At 36.8% G+C, this 19,527-nt stretch overlaps 1 protein-coding gene across 1 annotated transcript in view; it reads right to left on the bottom strand.

The window, feature by feature from the left end:
• Positions 1–19,527, bottom strand: part of naaladl2 (N-acetylated alpha-linked acidic dipeptidase like 2) — a 406,458-nt gene that overhangs the window by 223,864 nt on the left and 163,067 nt on the right. The window contains 1 exon segment of the mRNA XM_077203075.1: positions 5,815–6,076. Within this exon segment, the coding sequence (XP_077059190.1) occupies positions 5,815–6,076 (262 nt within the window).

The following is a 19,527-nucleotide window of genomic DNA, read 5'->3' as shown; positions in this document are numbered from 1 at the left end:
ATTCCACATTAAAGAGGCAGCAGAGTGATATTACAGTGAGAATATCTTGAAGTTTCAAAGGAATTTAACTGCCCTCATTGTGTCCATTTGATTGAACTTTTTGTAAATATCCATGTAAGATTACAATTTGAACTATGTTAACGAGGTGTTGCAGAAACGTTTAATCATTTTACCGCTTTATTTTTTATATAACACAATCAATGTTAAATGAATATAAATGACCACTCCCAACAGTATAGCTCACGTATCAAAGGAAACGCTAATCAAGGCGTTTCATGCAACACATTTTTTCTCCTCTCCCCTAGTAGCTATGACATCAAATCCTCTGCATGGCTCATATGTTCTAAAACTGCGAAGTCTGAACAATATGTAATTAATTATTTGTCAAACAGGGGCCTATACCATGAAGCCGGTTTAGGTGGCTAGCCAGCTATGTTTCAGTTTAATTTGCGTCAACCCTGGGTTTTAGGGACCATGAAAGTGGTTTGGCTTTTAGCGGTGTTCATCGCCATAGTAACTTACGCTCCACGGCTAACCTGGTCCGGGGCAGGTTATGTTCTAGGTAAGAGGTTGCAAACCGAACTTGGACTAATCAGCTGTGAGCAAAGTGACACATGTCTGATGCGATAAAGTCACTCCACCTGTTTCTACTCCAAATTAAAGGTCACTACATAGCAAATGATTTTTACAGACAAAATTGTCTGGTTTTTAGTGATGCTTATTTAGAATAATAAATTTGTATGATTTAGATATTATTTATGTAATTATTATACCCTTTATCAATCACACATGTACAATTTTAGTTCATCAATTATTATTACACAGTTTAAATGAATAAATATATAAAGGTAATATAAATACGCTTTAGCATCAATAGATGAAGCAATAAAATGACTACATGTGAGCTTAAATGTTCAATTCTCTCTATACCTTTATCAGCTGTATAAAATAACTTCAGAACTTTTACTTGCACTGATATACAGTAGCGAGACTTTTTCTTTTAGTTGTCCTCTTTCATAGACAGCTGTTTCTCCTTGCTGTGTAAATTTGTTTAAATTCTTAATATTTTAATACTTTTATTTAATAAGTGAATTGCGCTGCTTCTCTCGCGAGAAATTAATCTCAGTTTCACTCTCTCTCAACATGTGATTGGCTGTTCGCTACTGATGTCACACTTAAACTTCTAAACTCAGGATCAAAGCCTGAGTTGACAGAGAAAGTTGATGATCAGCATCATGATACCAACAAAGCCTGGTTGGATTGGTTTGGTTTTGTCAACTCTAAACTAATCATGTAACCCTGAGTTTGTTCAACTACCATCATGGTACAGGCCCCAGGCTTAATGAAGAGGAGTTCATGACAGCGCTGCGGGTGTCTGTCAATTATTGTTTGATCTTAAAGTTTTTGTTGACAAAATTCAACAAAAATATAGCTTCAACCAAAGCTTAAGTCAAGAAGCGGAACTATGTCCCTTGCTCATTAAACATGTATTAGACCTGAGAAAGTTATGGAAATTAATCAAATCTAAGCTAATCTATGCTGAAATATTTTATTTGGTAGTTTAAAAAAATGTATTATACAGCCTGTAGAAAACTCTTGTCTTTAGGTAGACCAGAGACAGACATTCTGAAACTAAAGGAAAAGAAACATTATTTTTATTCTCAACACCTGACCTCACTTTATTTGAGAAATTAAGGGCAGTAATTGTCCAGCGCCTGCACCTGATCATCACTAATATGCTGTGAAGAGAAATAGCCAGGAAGCATGGAGAATTTAACTCATCAAAACTAATTTGCCTCGGGAGCCTCCTCAAACTTATTACTGACCAGAGGTAAAGCCTCCACTGAATTACCACAAACCATCAAATTACCTGCAGTTTGTTAGGTGTTTGTTTCTTGTTTAGACTTTAAATGATTTGGCCATCTGAACTGAGCAAAATGATTGGACACAGTGACATTTATGGATTCCTTGAAAAAATGAAACTGCACCATGGGATTTCTTTGTTGATTGAACTTTAATATATAAAAAGGGCATTCTTTGTTGGTACAAGTGATAATTTTCAGCATCATTTGATTGACAATTATCATTTTCCACATGGTTGACTCATTGAAGATGTCAATATCTGTGCTAATGCATAAATAATTAGTATTGGGTAGAAAACATAAAAGACATTGGTAGAAACAGTCCCCGTTTATATACAAATTCCTGGTTTTACCAACCAACCAATCATAAAACTTGTTAATTGCAGTAACTTGTGGTTCCTGGAACCAACCAAACAAACAAACAAACAAATACAACTGACTAACAGACAAACAGAAATATAGTTTACAGAAAATCAGTTTACAGAAGTAAAATCGGTTGTGAAAAGTGTTTTACGCTAAAAAGCTGCAAACAAATAAGATCTAAATCAAAAATATAATAAATTATAAGTATTATTTATAGCAGAATAATAAGTGTAGAAGACTCAATGGGGTCTCATTCACTAACCATGTACATGCAGAAACTTGTGCGTGAAATTGCCGTACCAACGTTTTCACGAACAAATCATGATTCACCAAAAACTTTCAAACTAAAATGTATTCTAAATTCGCAAAAAAATGTAGGAACAACTGAAACACTTATGCAGAAAGCACTTTTTCTGTGCTGCATAATTGTGTTATGAAGTTATATTTCATCTTAACATGACTAATATTAATATAATAATAATATTATATTATATTATATTATATTATATTATATTATATTATATTATATTATATTATATTATATTATATCATATTATATTCATTTCTATACAATTATATAATAATACAATTTAATTTAATCCTAAACATATTTCATCATATAGAAGCTACAGTGAAAGAGTAAGAAAATCTGAGTTAGGCTTCAACTGCAAGGTTTCTCTGAATAACCAATCCCGTCTCACGGCAATTTGCACATATTTTACAAGGTGGCTAATTCGTACGAATTAATATGACCTCACTCGATTTTTACTATTGTACGATTTTTTAAAAAACATCACCAGTAAGGACCACCACTAACCCCGCCCCTAAACCTACCCATCCCTGTAGTGTAGACACCTATGAGTGTAGATCGTACGAAATTTATATGAATTAGCCACCTCGTAAAATGAGATTGCGTCGGAATAACGCAGATTCACACGCATGTATACCTGGCTAATGATAGGCCTGTAAGCTGGGTCTGTATAAAATGTGTTTATTGTGTGAACTGGTTTTGAGAATGTAAAGGAAAAAATACGCGGAAAGCCTTTATATTGAAATGGTTTGGGCGTGTTTTATGCAAATGACTAACCTTGTGCACGCGGCCACTCATTTCCAAATTCACTAACATCAGAACAATTTTAAGAAAAATTTTAAAAAGAAATTGAGAATTAGGTGGAGATTTTTTCGTGAGAAGTTCTCCCGTGCTTACAAATACGAAATAATAAAGTTTTATTCAACTCAAATTTTAAACCTTATTTTATTATACTCAATTCACTGGCTCATTGGGTAAAAGACATGAAAACTATCATGACACATTCTTAAAATAGAAAAAAGTAACAAAAAATGAAACATTCTTAAAATAGGGTTTGACTACACAGATTTTTTTTATTACTTCATTATTACTTTTGATTGGCATAATTAGTTATACTGACCTGACCACATCAGACCTGCTTGTGACATTTACAGTCAAACATCTGTGGATATGTTACTGTGATATCAGTGTGCATCAGTATGTTTTCAGTGGAAAAGAAGGTGAATATTTTAGCCCAGCTGTGGAGCTGGGAGTTGGTAAAAGTACATAATGTAAAATGCCCAGTGACCCATGAGCGGTTCAGGATAGCTAGATGAATCTCTAACGCCTCTGCACGAAATCCCTGAGCATTTCATCCATCAAGCCAGTCGTATTTGTTTTTCCCTGCTGATTTTTAGACATTGCAAATGCAGTTTAATTTACATCAAAGCCTTGAGTATGTGCAGTGTTATGATGGATGACTTTGACCCCCCTTGTGGAGGACGACATGAAAGACCGACTGTGACTAAATCTGAGAACTTTTTACTGAAGCTTATCCCTGTTAGATACAGTGTGTCTTTCTTGAAACGGATAATGGCAATGCATCTTCCTTCGACATTTCCTGTTCCCTTCAGAGACAGAAAGCATAACCTCTAAAAATAACTGGAGAATATATCACACACGTGTGTGAAATGGGTTCAGTCTTGCATAATGGATTTGTTTTAACCTTCCGACAGGATGAAGCATTCAGTGCTGTGAAAGTAAGAGTGTGTTTGCATAAAAATATCTGATGCTAATTCAGCTGCAGCTGCCAATGCAATACATTTATAGTGCGGTGAAGTTGACAATAAAAAGTCAATAAGCAACTTTATGTTCAATGATTGTTGATAATGTATTATAAATGATTATATTTATAAATAAATATGTTACCACATTCAGTTCAAGTCCTTGTGAATTTGAATGGCTGAGAGGCATTCAAAAAGTACTGAGATATTTATTTCTGTGGTGTTTCAGACCAGAGTAGGCCTATGTGAGTGTCACCATCGGTTGCAGAAGGAATGGGCAATAAATGGAACAACGGAAACCGAGGGCTATACATACACGGGAAACACTGGGGCTAAATGAGAAAATTAACTTCTAGACACAGGTGAAAACACATGAGGGCAAATCAAAAATTATGGCAACATATGAATTAACACATGAAACTGAACTGGGAAGAGGGCAAAACCAAACAGTCAAACTCGAGCAAAACACAAACCAGACGTGACAGTGAGGGGTGTAAAGCGTGTGTGCCTAGAGTGCGGAGCAAAAATGTGAAAGTTTCACTTGTAGTGTGGAGTGGTTGGGTGATCACTCGGATCAGGGTTTCACTCACCAGTGGGTGGGAAATGGAAAACCAGGAATGGAACAGGAGTGAGTTCTTTGAGCGTTAAAATTGCTCTTGTTCCACACACATATTCTGTTCCAATCCATGTGTTGCAAATTTGCAAAGCTTGATGCTTTGGCCTATTTTGCAGTCATTTTCAATGGTGGGTAAAAATAATAATAATAATAATAATAATTAAATAAAAAACAAACAAGAAACAAGTCACCAAGTCATTTGCTACTTTTATTCTCATCCAGGCTGCATTTATTTGAACAATAATATTGTAAAATATTACCAATTAAAATAATAGATTTTTTGTATTATTGTTATATATATATATATATATATATATATAACATAAGCCATTACTTCAATCGTCGGTGTCTCATGATTCTTCAGAAATCATCATGTTCAAAACAGTTGTTCTTTTGTAGAAACCATGATACTTTATATAGTGCCTTTACTGTCACTTTTGATCACTTTTGAGCATCCTCCATGAATAAAAGTACTAATTTAAATAAATCTTACTGATCCCAAATTTTTGAACAGTAGAGTAACTTTTAGTTCTTTTTTCTTCTTTTTTTATAACATTATTTTTATAACAGTATTTTTTTTAAAACTTGAAGTAACTAAATTTTATTCAAGGTAAAAATGTCAACTAATTTGACAAAATCAATCTGACTAATTAGGCTAAAAAATACAGGTTAGGTCAGTTAGAAATATATACTTGACGTTACAACTGCAAGTTTTCACGTTTTAGGTTGTGTTGGCATATCCAAATGCATTTAGGTTGATTACCATGTAAAGCACATTCCACATTTTTAGGATGGCCATCATTATCAAATTATAATGTTTAAAGTTATAGACCCACATATGATATTTGTAGTACAATTGTGAGTGTGGTATAGATCTCTTGATGGTACAATGTAACTCACCTCTAGACTTCCCACAGCAGAGTAAGCTGCAAAAGCAAAGGGTTCAGTTGTGGACGTGGATGGCTGTCCACACCTCGCTCCGCTGGGAAGGTAACAGTGGTTTCCCATCTTCTCCACGATCGTGCTGAGGGCAGGTCCGGGATAGCTCAGAAGAGCCGTGTGATTAGTAACCCGGACGTCTTTTAATCCGAGCTCCTCCCACCGCTGAGCGATGTACTTGACCTTGGACTCTTCTGTGAGATCGGACAAGCTGTCAAAGTCCCTGTGTCGAAGCAGACACAACAGGAAAGAAACATCAATAAATGCATGTAGTATTTTGCGAAGGCACCCCTTTACAACCCAACGACAAGACGACACTTAAAGCATTGATGAATATGTGCAAGACTCATTATCATTAGCGTAATTAGCACATTGTTGACTTTTGGTTAACATTTGTTTTCCTCAAAGGTATTTACATGGTCTATTGACATGAGCTGCAGCTAGAAATGTGGGACAGAAATGGAGAGAGGGCCTCCATAATTCATATTCCGGACAAGCTTCAGTTAATGTAACTGATGAATATGGCGGTGCAGGGAATCAATTGTCTCCTGAACAAACGGATGCACTATTAAAAAAGGATTGCCTAGAGAGAAAGTAAATTAGCAACAGACGGTTAAACATGAGTGTGAGAAATGAAGCGCTGCTAAGGTGCTCTGGCAGCTCGGCTTCGCTTATTTCTTACCCGTCACGGCACGTGGAAGGCACAAAAAGAAACACATTGTTATCTTGTAACTTGAAAAGTTTGAGAGCTCTCAAGCCCATCAGCATGCCAAAGCTCACTCAGTGATTTTATGGGAGAAACACAGCAGGCCTGCCCATTCTCGCAATCTTCAAAACAAAATTAATTGAAGTGTAAAAGTAAGCCAAGAGCCTCCAGAGACTATAAATCATTTAACTGCATTTCCCCCCTTTATCCTCTATGATGAATTTGCAGACGTTGATCATTGCCACATGACGCTAACAATATCCGTAACCCAAACAAAAAACTAGGACAGATTATTCCTCTTCCCTGCTAAAAAATAAATCTCTCATTATACTACTTTTTCAGGTGAAGGAGGTTAAATCTTTTAAAACAGTTCTGATTTTGACAGCACAAAAAGAAAAGCAAGAACATCCTGGAATATTTGTACTGCCTAATATGAAGAGTACACACTAAATCAACAGTGTCTGGTACGCTTCATGCTGAGAGATGTTTTATATGCACAACAATTACTCTGTATTCAATTCTAATCTTTTTTGTATTTGTGTTGTTTACTTGCAAATTGCACTGTGTAAAAAAGGAGGTATTCATGGAACCCAAAAAAATAAAAATAAAATTTGAGATGGGAGGAAAAATAAGTGCTTTTGCGTTCTCTTTGCGTTCTCTGTTATGTGTTATGTGTTCCCCCAAGAAACTTTGCGTTCGCTCGCAAAACAAAAACGTTTCTAGGTGGAACATAAACATTTGGCAAAGGAATACAAAGTTCCTCAGAAGAACGCCAAACATTTGCGACAGTACGCCAAAGCATTGACAAATAATTTTTCCTCCACTTCATATTTCTATTCTTAACAATGTCCCCTTAGGAGGCTCTGTACAAATGAAAGCAACAGTATGCATGCGTTTTAATTTACTAAAGTATTTTTTTTTTTACAGAACTTTGACCAATTTATTATTTAGACTGAGCAACAATAACAGAATTTCAGTTGTAATACAAATCGAATTTTGTATTACAACTGTATTATAGCGCGTATGCCGACCCCAGAGGGTTAATAAAAATCAATGCAAATTAGTTTATTGTTTGATTTATCTAGTGTTTCTATGATAAATATGTATTAAATATATTGTAGGGTCACACACAGACCTCAAAGACAAATAAAATGAAATGAAACTAGACTAAACAAGATTAAACTAAACGAGACTAACGAAATGAGACTAAACGAGTCTAGTCTACTAAACTAAACTAAACTAAACTCAAAACAAAACAACAAAACAAAACAAAACAAAACAAAACAAAACAAAACAAAACAAAACAAAACAAAACAAAACAAAACAAAACAAAACAAAACAAAACAGCATGCAGAAGTCACCTTGTTCATGAAAGTTAGAACACCAATAGTTAGGTGTTACTGGGAAAAAACTAAAATAACATTTGGTTATTTTTCAATATTATTTAAGAATATTTTTTTTTAACATTCAAGAAAACAAATGTATAACTTCAGATGGTAAATGTATTATATACATAAGGAAAACAAAGACGTGATTTTGACTAATTCTACCAGATATTAAACACAGTCATCTACAAGCCTCATAAAGAGTTATTTGTCTGGACATTTTTTTTTCTAGATAAACTCTAGACAATGTTCGTTCATATGGACGGAGTGGGCAGAAAAGTTTTCAATTCCCTATTCCTGTTCAAAAATGTGCCACCGTTACAGAAGTAGTTTTTTGAGTTTCCTTCTAGCTTCTCAAGCACATCCAGTGATTCAAGAGAGCGGACAAGCAGTCCAGCCCAGCATTGAGGCAAAATGACCTGACAGAGTGTGTCCAATCCCTCACGGCTGTGCATGGGTGCCTGGGTAATCTAATTAAAAGTGTGCCCTGCATGAGTGGAGAGGATGATTCCTAACCTCTCTCAGGTAATGCTTCTTCAACCTCCACCCCCACTACAGCTGGCACAAGACTTAAATAGTAACCCAATACATTACTTATGGAGGAACTGTTTCTTCAAATGATTGTGTGACCAATTTTAGAGTGACCAGTTTGAAACGAATTACAAAGAAATGTCACTTTGTGGTGAATTAGAATGGGTCTATGCCTAAAAGTCTAGGATTTGGTGCTAAATAAAATTGGGTTAGTATGGAATAACTTCTTCTACCATAACATTTTCCTAATACCTTTCAAATAATGAAATGGTCTGCAAATTAATGCAAAAATGAAAACAGATCATAAATTTAAATCGGAATACATACAGCATTAGAATACATAAATTCAAGTTTAATTGCATTTCTATTAGCAATTAAAGACATGTTAAGCATTAAATGTAATCTTTGATCTTTAAATAAAATATATATACTAAAATATACACTACTGTTCAAATGTTAGGTTAGAAAGATTTTGTTTATTAAATAAAGGCCCGGTTTCACAGACAGGCAGATTAATTCAGAATTTGGCCTTAGTTCAATTAGTGTATTTAAATGGATTTTATAAATGTGCCTTAGAAGAAAATATTATTGGTGTGCATCTTGAGACAAAACAATGGCACTGACATATTTCAAGATATGTAAATACAAGTTGCTTTCAGTTAAAACCGCTCAAACATGCATTTTAGTCTGTGACTAGGCTTAAGCCTTAATTGTCTATGAAACTGGGATATAATATTTATATTTTATAATATTTTAGCTTTATTTTAATTTACAGAAGTGAGAACAGATCTCTCATATGAAGAAGAAAAGTTTTGATACAGTCTGTATGGTAAGTGGTTCAGGCCAAATTAATTGCAGAAGTTTAATACTAAGAGAGAAAAAGTTTTAGAACAAACCTGAGCAGAATGATTGAGAAATATCAATACAGCACTGTCTAGCAAACACTATAATTGATGTAGTAATGAACCGCCCCACTTTAATGTTAACATGAAACCAACCAAGTTCGACATTAATCTATATCGCCATGGTTACATGGCTACAATTTATTCCATCAACCAAATCAAAGAATCCTTTTTTAGGATGGCTTTATGGAAAATATCTAAAAGAAAAAGTATTTCCCTATTTAGTTTAAACTCCTCAGAGTGAGCCTATTAAATGTGCTTTGGGTATACTTGTCTGGATTCATGTTGGGTTTCCTCATTCATTCGTGCAGCACAACAAAACACTTGACTTAAGAAGTACAGTGAATCCATAACACATGGCATACGTTACCTCATTACTAACTCAATATTTTCAATAAAAGATCAAACCAGTTAACTCTGGGTCAATTTGTAATGAAGGCGTTGATCCTCAACCTCTACTTGAGGTCTCCACTGACCAATCCCAGAAGAGATCAGATTAGAAGATGGTGAAGATAATCACCAATCCTACCGGTCACAGATTGACCAAATCCAACCTCTTGTCAAGCAATGTTTGTTCATGCTCTCCACAGCACAACACAATGACTGATGCTGCTTCTTCCATCTGGAGAAAAGATCAGTCACTACGTCGCACAATCCAGGCTCACAGCTGACACTATTGGCTAGGAACAAGAGAAGTCTGCAAACCCTCACGACGGCAGATCCTTAACTCAGCACCATCTGTTATGGAGACTAATACAGACATCAGGAGAGAAGCCCTGCTCTCCTGTCAAGCAACAAAAATCAGCCATTTCCACACAGGAAGCCTGTCAACAAAGCCACCAGATGAGGCATTATTTCTCCAAGCTTCAAAGCAATTCTGCTATCAGAATGAATATACTGATGTCAAACTACTCTAATTCCTTTTGTTAGAAATATACCTCTAAATTGTGCTTTTGTGCAAGCGATTATGTTGAGCAAATACGAGTAGAGGATTGAATCCCCTTTTTAATTAAATACAGTTGAGTGGAGATGATTGACAGCTGATGTTTCTTGTCTAAGACTGCAGGTTGTCATCTGGGTTTTGCTTGGGGTGAAGCTAGCGTGCCGCCTGGATGGCTATTGAAGTGTGGCGGTGCTTTTATGGATGATAATAGTGGCGGTACTGAGTCCCACCATATAAAGGCGCTTGGCTTTTTTTTGTCCCCCAGGGTCTTTGAAGGGGCCGTAGCGTGGTAGGTGAACAAAGAGAAAGATAGGAGATATTTGTGGAAGCTTTCACTCCATTGAAAATGTCTGACCCTTCTGTCCTCCAAAGGAACATTTCAAAAGGTGTCAAGGGAGGGGGGGGGGGGGGTCAATAAATGAAAAAAAAAATCTATTTGATTTGCTCTTTCAGTTCCTGAGAAACTGAAATCAAATGTGCATGTGGCATATCAATTACAAAGACAATGATCAGCCACAACATTAAAGCACTGATAATGTTTCTTGAGCACCAAATCAGCATATTAGAATGATTTCTGAAGGATCATGTATGGAAGTAAAATAATGCCAAATGTTTTTGAAACAAAAAGCCTGTTGAATTGTACTACTTGCAAAAAAAAAATGCATTGCATTAACCCTGCTTGTATTTTAATGCATTGTATTTTTAGGGCTTGCATTTTTATGGGCTGAAATTCAGCATGGTTGAATATTTAAGCAGCGAATATTTCAATTCAAAACATTTCAAACACATTTTCATTATTAAAATTTAAATAATCCATATTCCCCTTTCATATTTCACTTCTAAAAAATTCAAACTGATTAAAAATACAACCTATAATATTCAACAGGCGGTTTTCGGTCCATTTTATTTCGCTTTGCAAATTCGCTTCTACAAATTCAGTGGTTCAAATTCGACAGTAAATTCAACGTTGAAATCCAGGAACTGCAGAAAAAGCAGTAGATTACCGAGCATGATCTCCATCTGCTGTTAGTCGACCTCACCAGAAGGGGGTGCAAGCGTGTTGACGAAGACCAGAGCAACAGTTAGAGCAAGCCATTCATTCATTAAAAACTCATTTACAACAATATAAGTGTATTCGTGATTATTGTATTGCGTGTATTGCGGATGTACGGATCCAATGTTACATTTGAGTTTGACATATATTTCTATTGGTTGTTTTTGCCTCAACCTTATATTGCGGCGATTGTGCTGCAAGCAGTATTAGGTTTCCCTCTGGACATATAAAACGCTTCACGTAGCTTAAAGGGCCACTCCACCCATTTGCATTAAGAGGTCCATTGTTAGACAACCAGTCATACTATTGAATGGTCGTGCAACATTCTTTCATTTTCCCCTGAGACGAGAGAAATCTACTATTTACCTTTTTCACTTCCTCCTACAATGACGCAAAAATCGTCATTTGACGTCATTGTAGGAGGATGTAAAAAGGGGGGATTTCTGTATAGACTACAAGCACAAATTCCCACCCTTTCAAACCCGCCCATAGGGGGTTGTGCCTAATGCGCTAACAGAGCTATCACAGATCAGTGGGTGGGACTTCACTTGCAGATACTGAAAGCAATATCAGCAATCTTGTTTATAAGCTAAGCTAACAAGCGCTGTGGATATAGGAAGTTACGACAATGACGGAAGAAACTAAACATGATATGGAATAGAGGATTTTGAAATTCTGCTGCTCGAATCCGCTGTTCGTGGCTATCTTTACGAGCCGCAATATAGTGAAGAGCAGCTGAGGCTGATGGAGGATCAGGAGGCGGCTGCCTGTCGCGGACGAGGAGCCCGGACTGGGTCGAGCTGAGGCGGGCTGCTGGTGCGTGTGCTCTCGCTGTGCGCTACGGACACAGATAGAGTCCGTCTGCTGCAGAGAATTTCAACGATCGCAATTTCTCCTGGACGAAATCTCTGAATCAGACGACCACACGGACGTTTGTGTTGTGATGTGAACCATCCTAGTTTCGCCTGACTGAACATCCAGGTATCATGCAATAATTCACCATATAGAAAGAAATACAAACGAGTAATTCACTAATGAGTTTGCCAATGTAACGGGGTTCGTTGTTGTGGGAAGAAGGAGGCTGGAACCGGCGAACATTTGAACGTTTTAATAGTAAAATAAACAAATACAAAACAAAAGTATAAGCCAGCTGAGCTGGCCACACACAACAGAAACAAAACATAAAATCAGGCCTGTTCCTTTTGTGCTTCCGCTCCTCCGTGAGAGATATGAGACCGCTGCACAGGTGTCATTCATTATCACTCGCGTCGTCCTCTCACGTCCCTCGCCCTCGTCCTGCTCGCCACAGCCAACTAACTAGACATTTTTTGTGAAATGAATTTCAAACTCATTTGGCAGCTAGCCTTCTTGTAGACGGAAGAGTGATTTCTCTGATGTTTGCGCTGTTCTGGATTAGTGGGAGTGGCTTGCGGAGCTGTGGCTTGCGGAGCTGCATTGTGGGAGTTGTTGTCTTACATACAAATGCGCCCCAAAGTTATTTTCTGTCTTTTCTCGGTCAAGAGGGCACCAAATTCAAAATTTCTTTTACATTTCGACTACATATATAACCCACTTTCAATAAAGATTAATGTTGAAATGGGTGGAGTGACCCTTTAATGGACTAATAAGTGATATAAAAGACCAAATTCGCACCTTATTGGAGAAGTATGCCTACACACATGTAAGTTACTGCATTAGATTATACTGGGAAGGGTCATAGCACTTACATATTGTTGTCCTATATTGTTGGTTTAACTGTAAGTCGCTTTGGATAAAAGCGTCTGCTAAATGACTAAAAAATTGGCTTGACATTCACACATTTAGGGACCATTTGTAAAGTAACATTTGGTAGTCCTAGGCCTAAACGTTTCTAACTTCAATAGCAAACTTCAATTTATTTGAATAAATTGCGCATTATGCCTGACACCTACGTGAACACTTCACAGTTGGTTTTATGACTGTAAGTCTTTCTCTTCAAATGCTATTGAAGTTAGAGACATCTAGCCTATACCAATGTAGTATTTAACTTTAGAGACGGTCCCTAAATGTACGAATGTCCAATGTCAAGCCAACTTTTTTCCAGTATATCACTGAGAAACGCTGAGCATTAAACTTTGCGCGTTAAGTTCATATTATGAGTCCATCTGCTTGCCTGCGAGTTTAGTCCATAAATCTACGTGAAGTGTTTTATATGTCCAGCAGGGGAATTGAGGGAAACCTAGTACTGCATGCAGCACAATCACCGAAATATAAGGTTGAAGCAACTAAACTGAATGTATTTCAAAAACGCTGGCAGGGAAAGAGTTAACGTTGTAATATTTCAAAATATTACTCATTTTGTAATTTTGATCAAAAAATGCAGCCTTGGTGAGCATAAGAAACTTCTTTTAAAAACATTAAAAAAATTATACTGACCCCAAACATTTTAATGGTAAAATTTCTATTTTGAAAAAGTGTTATTTTGGATGCTGTGTAATGCAATTTTTTTTTTTTTTTTTTTTCATGGCTGGGAATATTCGGCACCTGTAGCATGGCAGGAAAACAGGGGAAAAAAATGATAAAGCAAATGGAATATAAATATGCACAAACACCATTCACAAATGCATTTAGGTCAATGACTCTTCAACATCCATTTAAGTCATGCTCTTATCTAAAACACCAAAAATGAAGCACGACAGCTAAACAACTCCTAAAATACACTGTTGTTGACTTTTCCGCAGTCAGGAGGAAAACAAAAGATGCTGAACTTTCCTTGAACTTAGGAAGGAGATAAAAAGAGACATTTGCCTGGCAAGCTGGAGGCCCTGAACGGATTTCTAACACAGAGAAGAGATCTGCATCAGTAATGCAAAACGATGCTAAAGTATATCTGCGATCACTCTCTTTCTCCAAGTGGATCCATCCTAAAGAAAGCAGTGAAATACAACTGAGTTTAAGACGACAAAGCTAGCAGCCCCGGGAGTCTGGGAGATGTGTTTAAAAAATTACAACCAAGGGCTCCAAAGAGCTGTAGGATGAAAGGAGAGTGAAATGAATAAACATTGGACACCAGTTTTTTGTTTGTTTGTTTTTAGTTAGGAGTTTTTAGTATTCAACAATTGAGAATATACATTTTAAGTCATTGTTTTTAAAATACTTACTCCAAAATTCTACAGCCTCTTACTACCTCTGCGGCCAACAAATCCATGGAGAAAGGCTCGTGTGGTTTGTGTTTACTACATAATGTATGCATATGTGCAAGTAATATGAAATGGCTCAAAGTGGTTTTAGTGATTTGTATAAAACAGTTTCAAATAATTATAAAAACCCCTTGGGGCTTGTTAGAGAATTAAATCACAAAAATGCTCAATTAAAATAAATTATTTAAATATAAAAGCAATCAAAACAAAGCACTTAAAAATAGAAAAAGCATGAATAAATACAATTATAATAAATAACTAAATAATTACAATTAATTGATTAAATAATAATAATAATTAATAATAAATAAAAAAAAACAAATCCCCAATAAAATAAATAAATAAATAAATAGGCTTACTTCAGCCTTCACAACTATGCAAACTGTTTTCAGAAGTGATTTTGTGTATGTTTAGCAGTAGTACTTTGTTTGAATTATAAAACAGTGAATCAGAAGCAAAAAACAACACGTGCAAATAAATGAGCTCCCAGTTGACGTAATGCATTCTTAGTGAATCCTCCTTATATCAACTTAAGTAACCTACGGTCTTCATTCATCTGGAGTGTCTTAGTAAGCAGAGGGGAATACACTCACAAAAACAGCTTAACGCAACCACAAACAAGAATACAAAGGAGTCAAACAATAAAAAAGGACAGAGAAAAGGAGATTAGATGTTGAATAAAGGAGGCAAGAGAGAGCAAGAATGATGTGAAGTAAGAAGATAAAGCCTGGATGTGATCAGTATAATGTATGAGACTCAGGGCTCTCTTGGCAGTTGACAGTTAATTGTTTTATGTTGACCTTCCTCTACCCAATACCACCATTACACAGCAGCTGAATGGCAAGTGTCTTTAAATTACATCTAACGTTCTGAAGATGAGAGCAAGGCCTTGCTAAAAACACAACAAAGCCACTGTGAGAGTGTTTCAGACCGTGGCCTCTTCACCTGAACACACATTCTCACACTACCTGGCCTCCTTAACAAACTCCTTTTGGCAAAGCTATCATTTTTCAGTGAGATGCTGCCCTTTCACACAGATCTCACTGATGCTCAAAGAACAGGCCTTACTGGCAACCAGACAAGCCTGTGTGTGAAAGGAAGAGGTGTTACAGACCCTGATCCATGGATTACTGGATTCTGCCCTCTGGCCAAGATTTGGCTCACAGCTTTTCTCTGTCTGTCTCATTCTCTCGATTTCTCCTAAGTACTGTTTTTATAGACAAGTAATCAATAATGTCAATACTCAACAACAAATGTTTTAGTCGTAACAAAAACGGGTTTTTAAAAAAAGTTACTGTTTACTTTTTTTATATGTTAAAACATTTTAAATCAGTTTTACATTGTATAGCATACATGTTATTCATACATACTACCATTTAAAAGCTTGGGGACGGGTAAGAATTTTTTTTTTTTCCAAATTATTGGGACACACCTCATTAGTGTATTCAGTGTGATCAATCAGACCCATTGCCACATGTATAAAAATCAAGTACCAAGCCATACAGTCTACATTTACACATTTTTGTTAAAAAAATAGGTCATTCTGAAGAGCTCAGTGAATGAAAGCATGGTACTGTGATATGATGCCACCTTTGCAATAAGTAGGTTCGTGAAATTTCATCCCTGCTAGATATTCCACGGTCAACTGTAAGTGGTATTATTGGAAAGGTGAAGCGTTAGGAACAGCAGCAACTCAGCCACGAAGTAATAGAGTCATTGAAGTCCATGGTGCGTGAAAGTCACCAACACTCTGCTGATTCCATAGCTAAAGAGATCCAAACTTCCACTGGCATTAATATCGGCAAAAAAAACCTGTGCGGTGGGTGCTTCATGGTATGGGTTTTCATGGCAGAGCAGCTGCATGGAAGCCTCATATCACCAAGTAGTATTATGGGAGAGAAAGGACGAGGAGAGGCAAGAATACAAGTGAAAGCTCAAATTTATTCAAAATAACACAAACACAGGTAATCCAAACAGGGAAACCAGAATGCAACAGCTTACAAGGTGTAAGACCCATGTGAAGACAACTATCGACAAAAGACAACTGAAACACAGGGGTATAAATACATACCCCAAGGGCTAAGGCAAACGAGGGCTAAGGAACAACAGGTGAGAACTAATCAGGGCAACTATAAAGACAAACAAAAGAAACTAACAAGGGAAAAAGCAAACAGGAACTGAACACAGAATAGAATAGAGACAGAAAACAATTCAACTTCTTTAAACACAAGACAATGGAACCCAAGACAAGAATCATGACAAGTACAATGCCAAGCCTCGGATGGAGCGGAGTAAAGAACACAGCCACAGGACTCTGGAGCAACAGAAACATGTTTGGCAGTTCTGGCAGATGCCAGAAGAACGTTACCTGCCTGACTGCATTGTGCCAACTTTAAAGTGTAGTGGACGAGGAATAGTGGTATGGGGCTGTTCAGTGCTTGAGCTAGGCCCTTACTTCCAGTGAAGGGAAATCTTAATGCTTCAGCATTCCAAGACATTTGGATAATACTATGCCTCCAACTTTGTGGGAATAGTTTTGGGAAGGCTCTTTTCTATTCCAGCACGACTCTGCCCCATTGCACAAAGCAAGGTCCATAAAAGCATGGTTGGGTCAGTTTGGTGTAGAAGAACTTGACTGGCCTGCACAGAACCCTGACCTCGAACCTCCATCAAACACCTTTGGGATGAACGTGAAATGATTTTTGATCAATGTACAAAAATTTCCAACAGAAACGCTCCAAGTATTATAGAAAGCCTTCCCAGACGTGTGGAAGCTGTTATAGTTTCAAAGAGGGGACCAACTCCATATTTATGTCTATGTATTTAGAATGTGATGTTATTGCACTCCCTGTTGATGTAATGGTCAGGCGTCCCAATACTTTTGTCCGTGTGTGTGTGTGTGTGTCTGTATATATATATATATATATATACATATATATATATATATATGTTGCATACTGTTTGAAGGACAAAATATCTTTCAATTATAAGAGTTGTTTCTTTTCAGCCTTACTTTTTTTTCATGCCTTCAAGTCTTCGCTTACATTTTGACACTGAAACTCTTGAATCAAGTCAACTGTGTCTCAGTATATTGGCTAGTAAAATTGGGCCTCTGATTCAGTGTCCTTCAGTAGCGGTATATCCTTCTAACGGTAAAATGTTGTGTCTGGCCATCCATAACACCAACAGTAAGAGTGGATAATGGAAAGGTATAAACCGTCTTTTGAGACACAGAATATTATATAGTATATATGTATTATAGTTTTATTATCTGTTCATTAAAATTAAAAACAAAAAACTATGGTTAGAAATACTTAGAGGTCATGTCAGAGTAGAGGAGAAAGAATAGACCCCCCCCCCTCAAAATCTGAACATTTTTGTCCATAATATGAAAGTCAATAACAAAACTTTTATCACACTTAAACAATAACCGCTGAGGTTTAAAATTCGTTGTTTAATGACCATGTGGTCGTGTCTGATTTTTGTATGGATGCATTGATCAATTAATCAATTTGAGAGTGCATGAGGGCTTACATTTTGATCTGTTCATCATAAAGTGGTATTGCTGCTTTTACGTCTTTTGGAGCTTAAAAGTTTTGGACCCCATTGACTTTCATAATAAGGACATACAAAGATGAAGCATTCTTCAACCTATCAGAAAGGCATACATGTTGAAACGACACAAGTAAATAATGAACTTTGCCTTTAATCTGCACAGGTTGGCTTTGTCCGCATTGTTCATGTCAATGTTCAATGTTCATACTTACTGAACAAATACATACATTTAGGAATACTTTTGCACCATCCAGGCAAATGTTCAGAGCTCAATCATTTGTTTCTTTTCTTAGAACAGATATCTGGCACAGCTTCAGCCACAGCGACCAGGAACACAAACAACTCATTAAAACAGCCGTCAAACCAGCTAAACTTTTGGGCCTCTAATTACTATTATAAATGGTAAGCAAAACCTCCCTCAACAGAGGGTCGGTTTGGGCCTACCTACATCTCCATTTATCTTTATGAGAATGGTGTAATTGGCTTAATTTTAGAGCAACTTTGCAGTAGATTCAGCAACTTATCACAGAGAACTGTACTGTGCTGCACACAAGGGGATAGACGGGGTAAAGGAGAAAAAATGAAATGAAAAAATACTCATCCAAGCTCAGATCTTCATAGATAACGAGAGTTGCATCAGGATCTACAACAGCAGGCTCACGTTTTAGTGGCTCTACACAGAAAATCAAGTAATTTCTAAGTTACTACATGGTATACTTTAATAACAGTCATAAATTATAAAATAGGCTATCAGAAGTGTGCCATCGAGAACTATAACAAACTTCATCATCATGAAATCCATGAAAGCGCCACATGCACAGAATGTGTTACACCATCAAACCCTCAGAGAGCTGAAGTGCTGATGAGAATCCAATGCATAGACTTGCAACAATGTTATAAATCATTTTGCACATTCTTAATCATGTATTTTCTTGGGAATAAGCAATGTGATCAATGGAGTTAATGAGAAAAAAAGTTCCTATTAACGTTATGATTGTCTTAATTGTGCAAACAAAATGGAAGGAAACACTGAAAATTGACTGAGGAAAGAGGAGTCACCACTGGTACATGTTGATGCCTCTATAGGCTCCCACTGCATATTAATGCAGTAGTAGAGGGTGTGTGTGTGTGTGTTTAAGTACGTACGTGTGTGTGTGTGTGTGTGTGTGAGTGATTGATGGTCTTAAAACCATAGCCCTGTGTGCGATGCCCTGGAGACCCAGCCATAAACACACAGCCTCGGCTCAGCAATGTATCTGAGCCTCTGACAACCCTCCTTCCCTCTTTCCCAGAACTCTTGCTAACCCTCCTTTTCTCCTTCACCCTCTCCTTTTTCTCTTTTCCAAGCTTAACTAAAGGTCTCCACTGCAAATATGCAGTAATTGTCCTCACTTTCCCGCATTCTGCCACATTAGAACC

This window comes from Siphateles boraxobius, unplaced genomic scaffold, assembly GCF_051911475.1.
Source record: "Siphateles boraxobius isolate OS27281-9 unplaced genomic scaffold, OSU_SipBor_1 5, whole genome shotgun sequence".
Classification (NCBI taxonomy): domain Eukaryota; kingdom Metazoa; phylum Chordata; class Actinopteri; order Cypriniformes; family Leuciscidae; genus Siphateles; species Siphateles boraxobius.
Note: the sequence above shows the minus strand (reverse complement) of the source record. Positions and strands in the feature narration are given on the sequence as shown.